We start from the raw sequence: 20,078 nt of genomic DNA, 5'->3' as shown, positions 1-20,078 counted from the left end.
TTGGGTTTTCTTATTTTAATATGGGCAATTATTCCAACTCAATCTAGCGTATTTGGAAATGAGACAAAGAAAGTGCTGAATTTACACATTTTGAACTGAATTTAATTTAATAAGCAGCAATAAAAAAAATTGATTGAGTGTTTGAGAATAGCCAGTGATTTAAAGGCTGAAGATTGAGATTAGACATTGATTCTTCCTGATAGATTCAAAGCAAGGACGTAATTTGGAATATGAAGAGAAGTTATAATGAGAACTCTTCAATTAAACGGAAGATCTCCCTCCCAAGTTCAGCTTGCCAACCACTTGCTTCCACTGTGTATGAGGACAAGGCTGGTACAGTTCTGAACACACTTGCTCCATGCTAAATCCAATATTCTTAGTCTAAAATACTATTCTTGCATGCTGCAACCTACAACTATTACATCCTCTCTTAATACATGGAGAATGTCTTAAAAGATTCAAATTATTTTTAATTAAAGAGAATTCCAGTTTTTTTTACAAAATATTCAATTCACATCCTTGTGCTGCTCTCCCAGTTCCATAGCATACAAACTCTCTTCACATCCTCTTGAAATCTTCCTTCAAAAACTGGCGCTTCTAATTCACGTCCATTAAACTGATCCTAATCTGTGATTAACATTGAAGGTTGACACAATATTCTGCACCTTGCAAGACAATTATTGCCAAAGAAATGTACTGCCATTCATTGTTTTTTTAAAAAAACAGTCCATTAATTGGTGTAATAGATTAAAGCAGCACTGATAACTACATTTAAAGTATTTATTGATGTAAACTCTAATGATAGCAAACTGTCATATAGTGTATGTTGGAAGCATGTGGTAACAAACTAAAGTGCAATGTCAACTTAATGAAGAACTATCCAAGGAAATTGGTTTTCCAGCTCTCAGACATGATAGATTTTCTCTGGAACTAAAGACCTCAGACGTCCTGTTTATTCTACAGTTAACAACATCTCCAGTCTACATTGATGAGTGGAGCTCACAATTAGGTGCAAGATCTTTAAGTCAGCTTTGCATCTTTGACGTGGGAGGCCCTAGGCTCATACAGCACAGAAAAGGCCCACTGAGTCTGTCCTGACCTTTCAATACTATAATAATCCCACTTTCCAAAGCTGTCAAAGCATATTGCTTGCATTCCAAAGAGGTGGGCTTCTCAAAAATTTGTGGGTTTAACTGACACTTTAAAAATCTAAGGAACTGTCAATAGAATTGTAAACCTGTGGTTGGAGAAATCCAGTCGGCACATTGACTAGATGGTGAGGTCATTGAAGTCTAATAAATAAAAATGTGGATTTAGACAATGGCCACATGAAACAATGAAACTACCACCATCCTCCACAGGGGCAGTGCCAGACACAAAGGTGTCATAGTTACCTCCTCCCTCTTTGATGCTATTGCCAGTGACTCAATTACCCTTTGGCCAAAAGAGGCTCCAAGGTGGAATGACCGAGTCAAACATGCATCTTGTGGAAGGACACCCACCTCCCTTCAGGGGGCCCCCTGCACAGCCGGAAAGCTCGGCACTAAATAAAGAATGAGAAAGTTTCCGCCGCTGTTATGACCGGTCACAGCAGGGTCCTACAGTGCTCTCCAGAGAGAGCTGCGAGGCGTTACGCAGGAGTGGAGCCAGGGGTGGGTCCACCATGGAGCAGGTGGGAAAGAGCTTGTACCATCCGACCGCTGCACTCGAAAGATCCAACTCCTCCAGCAGCACCTGAGCCACCCCCATAAAGTACTTGCGATCCATCGGGCCGTAGTTACCCCACACAATCACCTAGTCACACAGAAAGAAATGGGGGAAGAAATCAATCAGACCCAGCAGATTCTCAACACATCATCATCATAAAACAAAATACTCTCTTATATTCAAATGTAGATGAGGCTGCAAATGACTCCTTGTTACACCGTTCAACCGATGAGGAGAAAATAATGATAGATCCCAAGAACCCCCAAAGTCATTTTGACTTTGGTCATTTTTCAAGCTCTGGGATCTCTCCCCACAACCAAGCAACTTTCTCTTCTTCAAGCATTTGATCCAATTCCTTTTAAAACTCACAACTGAATCTGTATCTACAAAAACAAGAGAAACAGAGCAACTATGTTTAAGGAGAATCCCAAGGCATTTCATATATGTATTAGACGCAAGAGGTAATGAGGGAAAGGGTAGGTCCACTCAAGGGGATTTATGTATGGAGCCAGTTAAGTCCTAATGAGTACTTTGCATCAGTATTCACTGAAGAGAAAGGTATGGACAATGGTAAATTTAGAGAAGAGTTAGTTGATACTCTAAGGCATGTCGATATTAAGGAGGAGGTGTTATTGGGTGTCTTGAAAAACATTAAAATAGTTGAGTCTCCTGATTGGATCTATCCCAGGATACTGAGGAAGGCCAAGGAGGAGATTGCTGAAGACTTGACAAATCTTTATATCCTCTTTCGCCCATAGGCGAGGTCCCAGGAGACTGAAGAATAGCCAACGTTGTTCCTTTGTTTGAGAATGGCAATAGCGATAATCCAAGAAATTAAAGGCAATTGAGTCTTTCATCAGTGGTAGGGAAATTATTGGAGAAGATTCTTAGGGATAGACTTTACTTGTATTTAGAGGATAATGGACTTATTAGGGAAAGACAGCATGACTTTATGCAGGGGAGGTATTATCTCTGAAATGTGATTCAGTTTTCTGAAGAAGTGATGAAGGTGATTAAGGAGGATAGTGCAGTAGATGTTGTCTACATGGACTTTAGCAAGGCATTTGACAAGGTCTGTCATGGTAGGCTGATCCAGAAGATGAAATCAGACGAAGTCTATGGTGATTTAGCAAATTGGATACAAAATTGGCTTGGCCACAGAAGGTAGTTGTGGAGGGGTGTTTTTGTGACTGGAAGTCTGTGACCAGTGGTGTTCCGCAAGGATCAGTGCTGGGCCCTCTGTTGTTTATATTTTTTATAAACACGATCTGGATGGAAAGGTAGTGGTCTGATTAGTGAGTCTGCAGATGACACAAAAATTGGTGGAGTTGTGGACAGTGAGGAAGATTGTCAAAGGATGCAGCAAGATATACATCATTGGAAAAGTCGAGCGGAGAAATGGCAGATGGAGTTTAATCCAGACAAGTGTGAAGCAATGCATTTTTGGGAGGTCTAATGCAAGCGAAAAGTATACAGTAAATGGCCAGATTGTTAGGAACATTGATATACAGAGGGATCTTGGGGTGCAAGTCCATAGCTCCCTGACAGTGGCAACACAAGTGGATAACATGGAAAAGAAGGTGTACTGTATGCTGTCTTTATCAGTCAGGACATTGCTTATAAAAGTTGACAAATCATGTTGCATCTGTATAAGACTTTATTCAGGCTACATTTGGAGTTCTGTGTGCAGTACTGGGACCTCTGCTGTTTGTGATATATGTAAATGACTTGGATGAAAATGTAGATGGGTGTGTTAGTAAGTCTGCAGATGATACAAAGATTGGTGGAGTTGTGGATCGTGTAGACAGCTTGTCATAGGATACAGCGGGATATGGATCAGCTGCAGATATGGGCGGAGAAATGACAGATGGAGTTTAATCTGGGTAAATGTGAGGTGCTGCACTTTGGGAGATCAAATGTTAAGGAAAAGTATACAGTTAATGGCAGGAACCTGAACAGCATTGATGTACAGAGGGATCTTGGGGTTCAAGTCCATTACTCCCTGAAAGTGGCCCCACAAGGAGACAGGGTGGTAACGAAGGTGTACGGCATGCTGCCTTTATTGGTCGGGGAATTGAGTACAAGAGTCAGGATGTCATGGTGCAGCTTTATAAGACTTTGGTTAGGCCACACTTGGAATATTGTGTTCAATTTTGGTCACCACATTACAGGAAGGATGTGGAGGCTTTGGAGATGGTGTAGAAGACATTTACCAGGACGCTGCCTGGATTAGAGGGTACCAGCAATAAGGAGAGGCTCGAAAAACTCAGGTTGTTTTCTCTGGAGCAGTGGAGGCTGAGGGGACACTTGATAGAAGTCTATAAAATTATGAGAGGCATAGGTGGGGTTGATGGTCAGAATCTTTTTCCTAGAGTTGAAGTGTATAATACTAAGGGCGCATGCATTCAAGGCGAGAAGGGGATAATTCAACGGAGATGTGAGGGGCAAGTTTTTTTTACACAGAGAGTGGTAGGAGTGTGGAACATGCTGCCAGGGTAATGATGGAGGCAGATATGATTGCAAAGTTTAAAAGGCATTTAGAGAGACACACAGAGAATAGAGGAATATGGGCCATGTGCAGTCAGATGCGATTAGTTTAGAATGGCATCATGGTTGGCACAGTTAAGATTAGAGTGGTGCTGGAAAATCACAGAAGGTCAGGTAGCATCCGAAAAGCGGGGAAAAAATGTCAATTTTCCTGCTCATTGGATGCTGCCTAACCTGCTGTGCTTTTCCAGCACCACTCTAACCTTGACTGTGATCTCCAGCATCTGCAGTCCTCACTTTCACCCCTTCATGGTTGGCATAGACAGTGGGCTGAAAGGCCTGTCCCTGTGCTGTACTGTTCTATGTTCGAAATGCCAACAAGAAAATTGAAAGGCATCACTTATTGTTCTTTTTGAACTATAAGCTGGAAAATGGAAACTGGACGCTGCTGTGCAGTTAAAATGTACAGAAAGTTTCTCTTTCACCTACAACTTGAAGGTCAGGGAGGATTGTGTAGTAAATGTTTTCATTACACAAGATTGTGTTACTGCTTGAATCAATGAGACAAAGACTTTGTGGGACGGAGTCTGAGTTCAAGAAAAGCTGCCAGCATGTGAAAAAAAATCTCTTGCCACCTTGTGGTCTGGATTCTTGAACCACAGAAGTTGGTTCTTTTCCCCATCAATAAAGATCAGAAAGATGTTGTGAAACTTGAAAGGGTTCAGAAAAGATTTACAAGGATGTTGCCAGGGTTGGAGGATTTGAGCAATCAGGAGAGGCTGAACAGGCTGGGGCTGTTTTCCCTGCAGCGTCGGAGGCTGAAGGATGACCTTATAGAGGTTTATAAAATTATGAGGGGCATGGATAGGGTAAATAAGCAAAGTCTTTTCCCTGGGGCCGGGGAGTCCAGAACTAGAGGGCATAGGTTTAGGATGAGAGGGGAAAGATATAAAAGAGACCTAAGGGGCAACTTTTTAACACAGAGGGTGGTACGTGTATGGAATGAGCTGCCAGAGGATGCGGTGGAGGCTGGTACAATTGCAACATTTAAGAGGCATTTGGATGGGTATATGAATAGGAAGGGTTTGGAGGGATATGGGCCAGGTGCTGGCAGGTGGGACTAGATTGGCTTGGGATATCTGGTCAGCATGGACGGGTTGGACCGAAGGGTCTGTTTCCATGCTGTACATCTCTATGACTCTATGATAATGCATCAAACCATCTGTTATTTTGCTGTTTTATTTGTGAATTATTTGATTTTAAAGTCGTACCTTAGTCTTAAAGGTATAGCTTATCCATTTCCATCTGCCATTTCTTAAAGAATGTGTTCATTCACAATATATTTACTGTTAATGATGAAACCTGGTGTGGATTAATTTTGCCTTGAATAAGTCAGTCAGGTACATTGGCCATCTCGGTGGTTTATTGGGTAGTTAAACATTTATGATGGCTTCTGAAACAATGGTGCTTGATTATCAGAACAGTCCTCACAATTGAGTCATAACAAACAGAGCTCATGAAAAATAAAAGCTTGCATTTCTTCAATTTTTATCACAGCTAATGGATTATTTTTTGAAGTGTAGTTACTGTTGTAATGTAGAAAATGTAGCAACCAATTTGCACATGGCAAGATCGCAAAAAAGAGTGAAGTGATAACAATAAAATCATTGTTTCAGTGATATTAGTTGACAGATAAGTATTGGATGATTTCACTTCCACTTGATTAACTTGGTTTAATATTTAACCTAAATAAACTCTGACAGTGCAGCACTCCTCAGTAAGGAAGGAACAGCTTGGATTCTGCACTCACATCTCTGAAGTGCACAAAAAATAAATGGTCAGTCTGGGAACCAACCATAAGCAAACAAAGGGAATCAATCCTGACCCTCTAAGAGTCTTGGTTCATCAGTTAGGGGATCTCAGGAGTGCCCTGTATCCACTACTGTAGTCAGGCACTCTGGGGCAGCATCTTAAAACCTCATGGCCAAATTTCAAAGTGAAGACTCTATAGTCAAGGCCACCATCTTTTTAGACCCATTGAGGGAGTAGTGCCTATGACCTCAGGGCTGACAGTACGCAGCGTTCCCGAACATCTGGGCCAGTTACAGGTATCAGGGGGAGGGGGTAGTGAGGAATGTTCTGTTAACAGTGCTCAACAACACCCTGAAACATCTGCATCATACATCTCTAACCTCTTGCACTGCGCCTCGTTCCTTGCCCTGCTGCTGAAGCCTGTGCATGCAGCAGCTGAAGCACACAGCCCTGCACAGCCTTCCCAGGACCATACGGCAGCAAACCACCCCTGTGTCAGTTAGCCACACACACACACACACGCTCGTGCGCAGACACACACACACACACACCACACAGACACGCACATGCGCGCACGCACACACACAGAGACATGCACACACATGCACACATGCATATGTGCATGCCCAAACACACACAGGCACACACAGGTGCGCGCGCACACACAGACATACTCACACACCCACCCACCCCTTCCCCTCCACCGACCATGCCCACTCAGTGTATCTGCTAATTTTACTGCATCCCAGAATTTAGGCCCTTCCCACCTGGGTGCTGCTATGCACTGACCTGGAGGATTTTTCCCTGTGGATTCTCAGTGAAGATCAGGATTTGCTGGTACAGGGGATCCAAGGACTTCCGAGCCATCTTTGTTTTCTTTTTCGCCACACACGTTCCATTCTCCAACAGGTAGAGTTTAATATAAGCAGCTGAATGGAGACAAAGAAAGGAATTAGAGTGATAGAGATTTACAGGATGGAAACAGGCCCTTCGGCTCAATCTGTCTATGCTGGTACTTTGGCAATTAACCTAATCCCATTTGCCTGTGGTTGGTCCATATCCCTCCATATCTATCCATATACCTGCCCAAATGTTTCTTAAATGACAAAATTGTACTCTCCTCCACCATTATCTCTGGCAGCCCCTTGTTGACACTCACCACCTTCCGTGTGAAGAAATTGATCCTCTGGACCTTTTTGTGTCTCTCCCCTTTCACCTGGAACCTATGGTCTTTAGCTTTAGACTCCCCTACTATGGGGAAAAGCTGTTGGGATCTGTCATTTCTGTGCCCCTCATGATTTTATATATCTCTATATGGTCACCTCTTTGCCTCCTGAGAAAAAAGGTCCCAGCCTATCCTACCTCTCACCAAACATTCCTGTGCAGGTAGCACCTTGATAAATCTTTTCTGCATTCTTTTGAGTTTAATTATACCCTTACTCTAGTAGGGCGACCAGAACTACATGCACCACTCCCAATGTGGCCTCACCAACGCCTTCTACAGCTGTAACAGGAGGTCCCAGCCACTGTACTCCATGCTCTGACCGATGAAAGCAAGCATTCTGAAAGTGTTCTACACCTCCCTGTCTCTGTGTGACTCCACCTTTCATTACTCATGGGGGACTTGACAAGATAGATATGAAAATGTTGCTCCCTCTTGTGGGAGAACCTGGGACTAAAGGAAATAATCTCATAGTGAGGTATTATTCTCTTAAAAACAGATCAAGAGGAATTTCTTCTTTCATAGGGCAGTGAATCTATGGAATTCTTTAGCACAGAGGGCTGTTGAGGCTGGGTCATTGAGTATATTCAGGGTTGAGCTGTACATCTCTATGACTCTAATGGGAATCATGAGTTATGGGGAAAAGGCAGGAAAATCATGGAATTATAGAATTCCTACAGAGTGGGCCAGTTAGCCCACACTGATCCTCCGAAAAGCATCCCAACCAGACCCCCTACTTAACCTATCCCTGCAACCGTGTGTTTCCCATGACTAACCCAGCTAGCCTGCACATCCCTGGACACTATGGTCAAGTTAGCATGGTCAATCCTCCACCCTGCACATCCCTGGACAGTATGATCATCAGCATAGCTAATCCACTGGATGGTTGGGGGTTGGGGATGAGGGCAATCAATGGAAGTTGGGGGCCAGGGGAATTGAACAGTTGCAGTGATCAAGACCAGGGTGCATTACCTGGAGGAGACTTTGTGCCTGGTTTCGGGGTGAGACCACGAGCTTGGATCACCTCCACCTCCAGCTGCCCATTCCTCTCCAAAATCCCAATTTCCACATCACCTGTCAATCAAATCAGAGCAAAGATATCTCTACAGTGTTGATACTCACTATCATGGAGCCAGGAGCACCACAATCTGATAGAAACAAGGATGCAAGTAGAGAAGAGAAAGATTTCCATGTCTACAAAAGCAAGGTGCTAGAAAACTGCACAGAAACAGAAAGTGCTGGAAAGTTGTTACCTCTGGGAGCTTCCAAATCAGAATTAAAGGGATCGAGTTCCCTCACAATGCAGGACAGGCCAATCACTGAGGGTCAAAGATTCAGTTATGGGGGGCAGGGAGGGTGTGGTTATGGAACAGCAAAGTCGTCTGAGGGGATCTATTGCTCAGGGTCCATTTACAGAGATGGGCAGGGCATCTAGACACTGGGAGAATGGGGCACCACACTGAAATTGATGAGAGATTGGAATTTTAGCTCAACATAGAGGCCCACTCATTTGCTATTGAATTGCTGGACTCTGTATCTACCTCCACGGATACAGCTAGAGTATCTCCAATAGTTTCTGTTTGATTTACATTTATATAATGCTTTTCACAACCTCAGGACATCTGAAAATGCTTTACAGTCAATACAGGTTTTTCTAAATCAGCCTATTCAGACACATTATGATAAACACTCAGAGCTTGAACCCTGGTCTCTTGGCTCACAGGTAGGAACAAGCGCACTCCAAAACAGCTCTCCAAACTGGGCAGATGGGATCACTACTTCCTCTCCATTGCAGGTAAAAACCTGGTCATCAGATGTGAGGTGTTCTCTCTGTCATTGTTTGTGATACAGCTCTGGTCCATTCCCATTGCGGCCACTCAAGGCACCTTCCATTTCATCTGGAGACCGAACGTGGACCATGTCCCACACAGACACCATGTAAAATGCTCTGGATAAGGGGAGACAAGAACTTAACCAATGCCACCCTCATCCTGATGGTTACCATTGTGTGAGGATGCATCAAGCTTTGTGTAGACCCTCAGTACGCAAACACCAAGTGTCATTACATACCGAGGTTCTTCCCCGGTGTTATAAAGAATGGGGCTGGCTTCATTACCATGGACTGGTCCGAGTATATAGAACACGGAACAGTACAGCACACTACAGGCCCTTTGGCCCTCATTGTTGTGCCAACTTTTATCCTACTCTAAGATCAAACTAACCTAACATACCTTTCATTTCACTATCATCCATGTGCCTAACTAAAAGTTGCTTAAATGTCGCTAATGTATCTGACTCTACTACCACTGCTGGCAGTGCATTTCACACACCCACCACTCTCTGTGTAAAGAACCTAAACATCTCCCCTAAACCTTCCTCCAATCACCTTAAAATTATGCCCCCCCCATGATAGCCATTTCCGCCCTGGGACAAAGTCTTTGGCTATCCACTCTATCTACGCCTCTCAACATCTTGTACACCTCTATCAAGTCACCTCTTATCCTTCTTCACTCCAATGAGAAAAGCCCTAGCTCCCTCAATCTTTCTTCATAAGACATGCCCTCCAGTGCAAGCTGCCTCCTGGTAAATCTCCTCTGCGCCCTCTATAAAGCTTCCACATCTTTCCTACAATGAGGCAACTAGAACTGAACACAATATTCCAAGTGTGAGCTAACCAGGACTCTATAGAGCTGCAGCATAACCTCACTGCTCTTAAACTCAATCCTCCAAATAATAAAAGCCAACATACCATAAGCCTTCTTAACAACTTGGGTGGCAACTTTGAGGGATCAATGGACGTGAAACCCAAAATCCCTCTGTGCCTCCACTCTGCCAAGAATTCTGCCTTTAACCCTGTAATCTGCATACAAATCCAACTTTCCAAAATGAATCACTTCACACTTTTCCAGGTTGAATTCTATCCGCCACTTATCAGCCCAGCTCTGCATCCTGTCAATGTCCTGTTGTAAACTACAACAATCCTCCACACCATCCACAACTCCACCAACCTTTGTGTCATCAGCAAACATACTAACCCATCAGTCCACTTCCTCATACAAGTCATTTATAAAAATAACATGGAAACCTTTGTAAAGGGAGTCTGGAGGAAGATGCAGTGGTTTGTCCTGCGGGACTCTGTGCTCTATGCTCTGTTCTCTGGGACGCACACCGAGACAAATATTGACTGCGCCTGAAAGACCATCAACCAATGCCGTTCTTTGGTTGGCCTGAAACTTGTTGGTCGTCCAGAGCAAGGAGATGACCTCGACCAAGTGTTGCAGACTGGTTCATTCCAAGATCCAGGACTACATGCTGAGGGAAGTATTAACGCTTGGGCAGCTGCTGCCAGGGCACAGTGGGGAATGACCACTGTCTGAGGTCTTTCAGCCAAAGTACAACGGAGGTCCATTCAGTTATTGGACTCTGCCTGTGCCTCACAGACATGTAAATAGTTCCTGGTATCTGGCATAAATAAGAAACACATTTGGATTAGTTGCAACTATCAAGAAAGTCAAACCGTAATGTTTGTTTTCTTCTCCGTGCGCAAAATCTGTATAGATTTGAACTGCTTTAGTAACCATGTACGTATAGATTTCTTTATCTTATCAATAAGGTATATTCTTCTTGTCTTCCTCCCTACAACAGATATTCACTGACATAATCTTTACTTCACATGATTAGGGATACCTATCAAACTATAGTGTACGGAAAACTGAATTTGGTTTTAGAAGGTACAGGGAATAAAGCTAATTCCACATCTCCTATTTAAAACATTTTCATTGGAGCTTGCTTGTCCATTCTTTCAGCTTTGCCTGTGCTGTTTTTAAATGCTACTTTGCAGGCTACTGTGATTCTTTAGAAACATGGACATGTAATCCAACATTGAGAATCTGTCTTTTTGCCTTAAAAGTCTCCTCTTAATCAATTTTCATGAACCTCGGATCTCACAACTTTAGACCAAATCAAATAGAGTAAGCCAAATAGATTTATTTGGTGGAATCTGGTAATAAATAATAAACTCTCAGAACTGGCAATTCTTGGAAATCCAACAGTGTAGAAGCAGGCCATTTATCCCACCAAGTCCAAACCAACCTTCCAAAGCGCATCCCACCCACACCCATCCAATCCCTGTAACCCTGAATTTCCCATAGCTGACCCACCTAGCCTACACATCCCTGAACACCATGATCAATTTAGCATGGCCAATCCACTCTAACCAGCATACCTCTGGACTGTGGAAAACCACAGCACCCAGAGGAAATCCATGCTGTCAGAGGGAGAATGTGTAAACTCCACACTGTCAGTCAATCGAACATGGGTTCCTGGTGCAGTGAGGCAGCAGTGCTAGCCAAGGCCAGTGTGAAACCCTAAATTGAATGAAACAATAAGAACAAACCTATAGATGTGATCGAGAAAAGAATTCTCGCTCTTTCTGATATTTGAGTACTGTAAGAGGTTGGTGTTGGGATTGATAGAATTTTATTTTGCTACATGTTCTGAAATTTTTCAATTTGTTATTTGTAAATGGTATATCCTATTTTATCTTCATTTGTTTTGCATAACAAACTTCTGTTTTACTGTTAAAAACAAATTTGCAGTGGTTTATCATTTTCTTAAATCACAGAGAGTGCTCCACATCCTTTTTCTCAATTTTTTATATGGCCTGCACACATGTAACAATTCCCTACTGGACTATAGTTTATGACTAGGATTCCCCCCCCCCAGAGTTCTCATTAGCATGTGAAACATCTACTTAGCCTTGAATTATCCTTCTTCCTAATTCATAAAGCCAGCACTGTTTTGCACTGTTCAACTGGATACGCAGCATTCCATTTTCAAGTTGTTAAAAATTCTTGGTACTGTATTCCAGTTTATAACAGCCCAACTTCCATTTCTGTTTATAGTCCCAAAAATGAAAAATAGTTGTTCTCTTAAAAAAATTAAGTTCTTTTAAATGCCATAGTAAGATTTAGACTCTTGGCCAGATACTTGCCTGTGACAGCGGATTACTAATCCAGGTCGTTCTGCTATAATGTGCGTTTCATTAACACAAATGCCCTATACACAATTGACGAACTGTGGACACTTTCTAAAGTGCAAACTTTAAAAACACGTTTTGGCTGTAACATGATTACATCACCAACACTTTAAGCGCTGTTTCTAAAACGCAATTTCTAAAACACGGGGTTGCACAAGAACACAACCATCACATTACAGGAGAGCTATCTGTAAGCGACATTAGCAATATGCCACCATTTCATTCCCATTGCAACATCCTGGGTGTTACAGTTGACCAGAAACTGAAAATACTGTGGCTGTAAGAGCAAGTAACTCACCTCCTGACTTCCCAAAGCCTGTCCACAAGGCACAAGTCAGGAATGTGATGGAATACACCCCACTTGCCTGGATGGGAGCAGCTCCAACAACACTCAAGAAGCTTCACTCTATCCAGGACAAAGCAGCCGCTTGATTGGTACCACATCCATCACCTTCATTCCCTCTACCACTGATGCACAGTGTACACGCTCTGTGCGATTCAGAGCAGAAACTCCCCAACTTTATTTGACAGCATCTTCCAAACCTGTAATATTTAGACAGATAAGGGCAGCAAATACATGGGAACGCCACCACCTTCAACCTCTCCTGCAAGCCACTCACCATTCCAACTTGGAAATATCACCATTCCTTCAGTGTCACTGAGTCAAAATCCTGGAATTCTCTCCCTTGCAGTATTGTGAATGGCCCGACAGTGCAATCTTTACAAAACTTCACTGTGGGATGTGGGTGTCACTAGCTGGCCAGCATTTATTGCCCATCCCTAGTTGCCCCTTGAGAAGGTAGGAGTGAGCTGCCTTATTGAACCACTGCAGTCCACCTTCTATGTGTGGGTTGACCCACAATGTCCTTAGGGAGGAAATTCCAGGATTTTGACGCAGCGACAGTGAAGGAACAGTGATATACTTCCAAGTCAGGATGGTGAGTGGCTTGGAGGGGAACATGCAGGGTTGGTGTTCCCCTGTATCTGCTGCCCTTGTCCTTCTCGGTGGAAGTGGTCGTGGGTTTGGAAGGTGCTTTCTGAGGAGCCTTGGTGAATCGTTGCAGTGCATCAGTAGATAGGACACACTGCTGTGACTGAGTGTCGGTGGAGGAGAAAGTGGATGCTTGTGGATGTAAATGTTTGCGAAGCAACTCATCACCACCTTCTGAAAGGTCTCAAGGGGTCAACAGATGGTGGACAAACATGGGCCTAGCCATCGATTACATATCAGGTATGAATAATAATTAAAAACTTGAGAGTGCAGTTGGAACCTTGAAGTTTGATGAGGAGAAATATCTTCACCCAGATAGTGGTAAGCTTATGAAATTCTATGCCACTGAAAGCACTGAGATCAAAACAGTGAATGCTTTGAAGAAGGAGTTGGATAGAGTTTGGGGATCAGATAGTTCCCACCGCTGGTGAGACATGTTAGCAGTGTGGGCTCAACTCCCACACTGGCTGAAATAACCACAAAGGATATTCCTTTTCAAGTCTCCCATTGCCTCTCTAATGAGAGAGTAGGACTACGGTGACTTTACCTTTTAGGTATAGTTAAAGGACTCAAAGGGTATCAAGAGAAAACAGGAACAAGGAACTGAGTTGGGTGGTCAGCCATGACGGTGTTGAATGGGGGAGTAGGTTCGAAGGGTCAAATGGCCTACTCTTCCTCCTAGTTTCCATGTTTCTAAGTTTAACGTTTCATCCAGAAAACAACAATTCCAACTTCACAAGATTTCCTCAATACTGTACTAACAGCACTGGCCTAGATTTTGGGATTTCAGAATCTGTACAGGGACCACCTTCTCACTCTGGGACCTAATCACTGGCACACAACTGTCCCACAGAAAACCAACTTTCCCTTTGCTCAGTTACATAAGGAGAGTAATTCTTGGATGTAGTATGGTGAGTTTGGTTGAACCGAAGGCCCAAATCACATCAGAAACTGTGAGGCTGCTTTTGGATGAAACTGCATTTAAGACAGGGATAGATAAGTTCTTGATCATCAAAGGTTACGGGGAGAAAGTGGGAAAATGGGGCTGAAAAACCTATCAGCCATGAATTACTGGCGGAGTAGACTCGATGGGCCAAATGGCCTAATTTCTGTTCCTATGTCTGACGTCTTATGGATGAACCCTACCTGATTCCCAAGATACAGTCACTTACTTCTCATCACCGGTACTTTGAGATTAAAAATTGCCTCATTCAAATTTATTAATGTATCTATTGAAACCTGGGAATCAGATGAAAAAATTTCAGGAGGGAGTTGAAGAAGTTTTTAGTTTACATATTTTAAAAAACCAACCTTTCAAGTCACTTCCAGTGATCCTTGAACCCAGGCCCATCTAACCCAGAGGCAGTGACATTATCAGTGTGCCACTCCTCTGAGAGCACTTTGAGCACTGTTCGAAACAACAAGTTGAGGAATTGTTTTCAGAAACTTAATTATTCTCAATTGTCCTCAACATGTGTTTTAATTGAATTATTAGATAGTGTGAAGGAAAGACCCTTAGAAAAATAACAGAGATGGAATTAGGAAGCTCCTTAAATGGAAAACAAACTCCAAAATTGACTGGTTGTGAAAATAGCTCTTTTCTGCCTTTTTCCCTCTTTCCCTCTTTCCCACATAATTCCCACTTTAGCAATTAATTAGGATTGAGCGACTCAAAATATGATGTTACACTGACACCATGTGGTACAAAGGCAGAATTAATGCTCGATTCAGGAACATGAGGGCAAAATCTTCAGAACGGTGGTACTGAAAAATCAGGCATATTTCGGACAACGTTTGCAGAATCTCAGCTACTAAACCACTCAGGGAATATTGATCTATTTAACTGGAGTAATTTAGGTGTGAAGCTGACCAGAAAGTGATCTGAGAAAGAATATTGTGTCCCTGTAAAGCGATTTTTTTCCAGTTTGACAGGTTGAGTAGGAACAGGTTTTAGAATAGAGATGGAGTAAATGATGGATGTTGTATAATGAGGAATTCCTACATTAATGATGATGATGTACATCATGGTGCAGCTCTAGCATTAACAGTTACATGCTAGTGAGACTCAAAGAAGAGAAAAATTGATCAACTGGACATAAGCAATTAGGAGACAATTCCCCAGAGTCACTATCTTTTGAGTGAAGAAACCTTTTTCTCATCTCAGTCTGAAATGGTCTATTCCATATCCTGAGACTGTTTTCCCTGGATCTAAAGTCCACAACCAGAGCAAACACCTTCCCTGCATCTAGTCTGTCTAATCCTGTTAGACTTCTATACACTTCAATCAGACCCCGTCTCATTCATATAGACTCCAGTGAATATAGGCCCAGTTGAACAAATCCCTCGTTGTAGGATAGTCATGCCATCTGTAGCATCAGCCTAGTGAACTGCACGCTGCACTCCCTCCATCACAAATACAGTATTACTGAGCTGTCATACAAGTTACTTACAAAGTTCACCTCTCACAATTGGAATACTAATGAATTAAAAATGAGTTTTAAAGATTGATTTAACTCGATAGCAAAGAACCAAATTAGAAAAGGAAATAAGGTGTGGAAAGATCAGGAGTTGGGGATGAAATAACACCATCATTACATTGGAGCATTGAGAATTAGGAATGTCCCTCACATTTTAATTGCTTTAATGAGAATGTTATCAAAACCAGATCATAAATGGAGTGAACTCCACTAGGAATCCAAATGTGCAAGGGATGATGGTAGTTTAGTGGGAATGGCTTGGGCTGGTGATGCAGAGGCCTCGGTTAATGCTTCTTTTCCGGAGGGTTTTGGCATGGGCTCAAAGCCCACAGCAGTTGATGCAGTTTGTGTTCAACTAATAAAGCTGGAATCAAAAGTGAATCTCAGTAAACATGACCATGACACCTAATGTCAAAAAGTGGCTCTGGTGCCCTTTTAGGAAGGGAAATCATCTGTCCTTAACAGATATTTCTTAACTGGTAAGAAATTGTTAAGTGTCAAATCCTCTGTTTTTGCCAGAGAGGGAATGCAACAAAGGTTCACCAGACTTGTTCCTGAGATGGTGGGACTATCCTAATAAGAGAAATTGAGCCAACTATTGTCTAAAGTTTTGGGATTGAGAGTTATAAAATGCTTCAAGGGCTGGCAGGGTAGGTGCAGGTCAGATGGCTCGCCAGAGAGAGTGTAGAACCAGGGGGAACAATTTAAAAATCAGGAAGATGCCACTTCTGTCCAAGGTTTTATCTTGTTCAGGAGGATGAGAAGATTTGGAATTCTGTACTCGAGAGGATTGTGGAAGCTCAGTCTTTAAACATGTTTAAGGTAGAGAGCAATTGTTGTCCTGTTATCAGTGGCATACAGGGTTATAATGGGATTGGATTAGATAAGAGGTATTGAGGTGTTTCAGCAGTCATGATCCTATTGAACAAACAAAAACCAAAGAACTGCAGATGCTAGAAATCAGAAACAAGATCAGAAATTGCTGAAAGACCTCAGAAGCCTGGCAGCATCCTTGGAGAGAAAACAGAGATAACGGTGACCCTTCTTCAGCAAGCTCTGATGATCCCACTGAACACCAGGCAGACTCGATTGGCTACTCCGGTTCCTATGTTCCTACATGGATGTTACAGGAAACATAATATCACATCAGTGAATAATTTAGATACAATAGCTTAGAAAACAAGATCGAATTACAACTGTGCCTTTTCAACCTCAATATCTGATATTCTCGTAACATACAGAAACACAATAATGCAGATATACATCCAGATAATACACACAAGTGCTATGAGGCTCGACAACGTAAACAAGGGTTGTTATCTACAACAACATACAAGGGGCTGAGTTCAATGTATTATTCACAGAGACTGCCAATTCCTACAATTATCACAGGGACAGTTATTCTCTACAATATACATAAGGAACTATTTTTTCAGTACAGCATACACAGGGACATCTATTCTCTATAGCATACACCGGAACTGCTTTTTCCTACAAGATACACAGGAGCGGCTATTCTCTGTAAGTATAAACAGGGGCTGTTAATCTCTATAATATACCCAGGGACTGCTATTCTCTGCAATATACCCAGGGATTGCTGTTCACTATAATACACACAGGGACTGCTACTTGTGATCATATAGACAGGAGCTGCTATTCTCTATCGTATACAAATGGACTGCTGTTCTCTATAATATACACAGGGACTGCTATTCTACATAATATACACAGGGGCTGCTATTCATGATCATTTAGACAGGAGCTGCTATTCTCTATCGTATACAAATGGGCTGCTGTACTCTATAATATACATGGGGCTGCTATTCTCTATATTATACATAGGGATGGCTATTCTCTATAATATACACAGGGACTGCTGTTCTCTACAGTATACACAAGGTCTCTTCTTCTCTATAGTATATACAGGGGCTGCTGTTTTCTATATTATATACAGAAACTGCCCATCTCTGTAACATACACTGAGCAGAGTGTTCTCCATAATATACACAGGGACTTCTATTCTCCATAATATACACAGGGGCAACTGTTCTCCATAATACACACAGGACTGCTGTTCTCTACAATATACACAGTGACTACTATTCTCTATAATACACACAGGAGCTGCTATTCTCTATAATGTACTCAGGGAATGTGATTCTCTGTAATATACATAGGGACTGCTGTTCTCTATAATATACAGGGGGGCTCCTCTTCTCTTTAATATACACAGGGGCTGCTAATCTCTGTAATACACACAGGGACCACTATTCTCTATAATATACACAGGGACTGCTAGTCTCTATAATATACTCAGGGGCTGCTATTCACTAAAATATAAACAGGGACTGCTATTCTCGAAAGTACTCATAGGGGCTGCTGTTGTCTATAATACTCAGGGGCTGCTATTCTCTAAATTTTACACAGGGACTGCTGTTCTCTATAATAGACACAGGAACTAATGTTCTCTACAGTATACACAAGGACCTCTACTCTCTATAGTACACATAGGGGCACCTTGTTATAATAGACGAGGCTGCTATTGCCTACAGCTTACACACAGATTGCTATTTTCAGTAATATACACAGCAGCTGCCATTCCCAATAATGTACACAGTGTCTGAAATTATCTGCAATATACACAGAAACTGCTATTGTCAGAAATATATACAAAGCTTCATTATTTTGTCGAAGATTAAGAAGAGTTTTTTTTATTCACTCATGGAATGTGCGTGTCACTGACGGGACCAGTATTTGTTGTCCATTCCTATTTGCCCTGCAAAGTGACGGTGAGCCACTTTCTTGAGCTGCTGGTGTCCTTCAGAGTGCAGGGACACCAACAGTTAGGAAGGGATTTCCAGGATTTTAATCCAGCATCAGTAAAGGAATAATCATATATTTCCAGGTCAGGATGGTTTGTAGTTTCACGTAGAACCTGCAGGTGGTGGTGTTCCATATATCTGCTGCCCTCGCCCGCCCCTTCATGGTGACGCTGTGATATATACTAAACATATACATAGACATTGCTACAGCTGTTCTTCTCTAAAATACATAGTTAGTGCGATCCTCTACAACATACACAGAGACTGCTATTCTTTATACTATATCTATAACCACATGAACAAGGGCCACTGGAAGAGAAAATGGCAAAGTGATATTTAGAGTCATAAAATCAGAGAGATGTACAGCACAGAAACAGACCCTTTGGTCCGATTCATCCATGCCAATCAGACATCCCAAATTAATCTAGTCCATTTGGCCCATATCCCTCTCAACTATTCCTATACATATACCCATTCAGATGCCTTTTAAATGTTGTACCAGCCTCCACCACTTGCTTTAGCAACTCATTTCATAGATGGAAATGTGTTGCTGGAAAAGCGCAGCAGGTCAGGCAGCATCTAGGGAACAGGAGAATCGACGTTTCGGGCATTAGCCCTTCTTCATTTATATAAATGATTTGGATGTGAACATAGGAGGTTTACCTGGGTGGCAACTTTCAGAGATCTGTGTACATGGGCACCAAGATCCCTCTGCTCATCCACACTACCAAGTATCCGACCATTAGCCCAGAGAGTTTTTAATCCACACTGAGGTCGGGAGTCCGGGTCAGCGCTGAGGCCGGGAGTCTGAGTCTGGGTGTACGCTGAGGCCGGGAGTCTGAGTCTGGGTCTACGCTGAGGCTGGGAGTCTGAGTACATTGTAATTGAAATATAACCTCCCAATATTTATGTTCAATTCCTTTCACATTCAGTAGACTTTCCTAATTGCTTACTGTACCTATATACAAGCCTTTTACAATTCATGTACGAGGAAACTCAGATCCCTCTGCATCTCAAAAGCTCTGCAATCTCTCACCATTTAGATAATATGCTTCTTTTGAATTCTTCAAACTAAGATGCACATGGGTCTGCTGTTCCCTACAATATTTACAGTGACTGCTTTTCCATTTAACATAAACATGGTAAGCTATTCAGGTCAGTGTACACTGAGACTGCTATTTCTAATATATAAACAACTGTTCCTATTCTCAGTAATATACACAAGAATTGCTACTCACCTCTGTACAAAGAGACTTGATATTTCGTGCATATGCACAGGGGCTGCTAATCTCCATTGTATGCACAGTTACTGCTATTCTCTAAAATAGACACAGGGATTTCTATTGACTACAATGGACATACAGCCTGCTATTCCCTACAATTCAGCCTGCTATCCCCTATCACACAACCTGCTATCCCCCATCATACAGCCTGCTATCCCCCATCATACAGCCTGTTATCCCCTCTCGTACAGCCTGCTATCCCCTCTCGTACAGCCTGCTATCCCCCGTCATACGGCCTG

At 42.4% G+C, this 20,078-nt stretch overlaps 1 protein-coding gene across 1 annotated transcript in view; it reads right to left on the bottom strand.

The window, feature by feature from the left end:
- Window positions 1–766: 766 nt before the first annotated feature.
- The window catches only part of LOC122559886 (regulating synaptic membrane exocytosis protein 4-like), a 122,836-nt gene continuing 103,524 nt past the window's right edge, over window positions 767–20,078 (bottom strand). Inside the window, exons 5-7 of the mRNA XM_043709993.1 lie at window positions 8,201–8,302; window positions 6,796–6,935; window positions 767–1,794 (exon numbers count right to left, since the gene is read on the bottom strand). Coding sequence (XP_043565928.1) covers window positions 1,576–1,794; window positions 6,796–6,935; window positions 8,201–8,302 — 461 coding nt within the window. The 3' untranslated portion in view covers window positions 767–1,575. The remainder of the gene's footprint in view (window positions 1,795–6,795; window positions 6,936–8,200; window positions 8,303–20,078) is intronic.

The sequence above is a fragment of the Chiloscyllium plagiosum genome, chromosome 20, assembly GCF_004010195.1.
Source record: "Chiloscyllium plagiosum isolate BGI_BamShark_2017 chromosome 20, ASM401019v2, whole genome shotgun sequence".
NCBI classification, from domain to species: domain Eukaryota; kingdom Metazoa; phylum Chordata; class Chondrichthyes; order Orectolobiformes; family Hemiscylliidae; genus Chiloscyllium; species Chiloscyllium plagiosum.
This window is presented reverse-complemented; position numbering and strand designations above follow the sequence as displayed.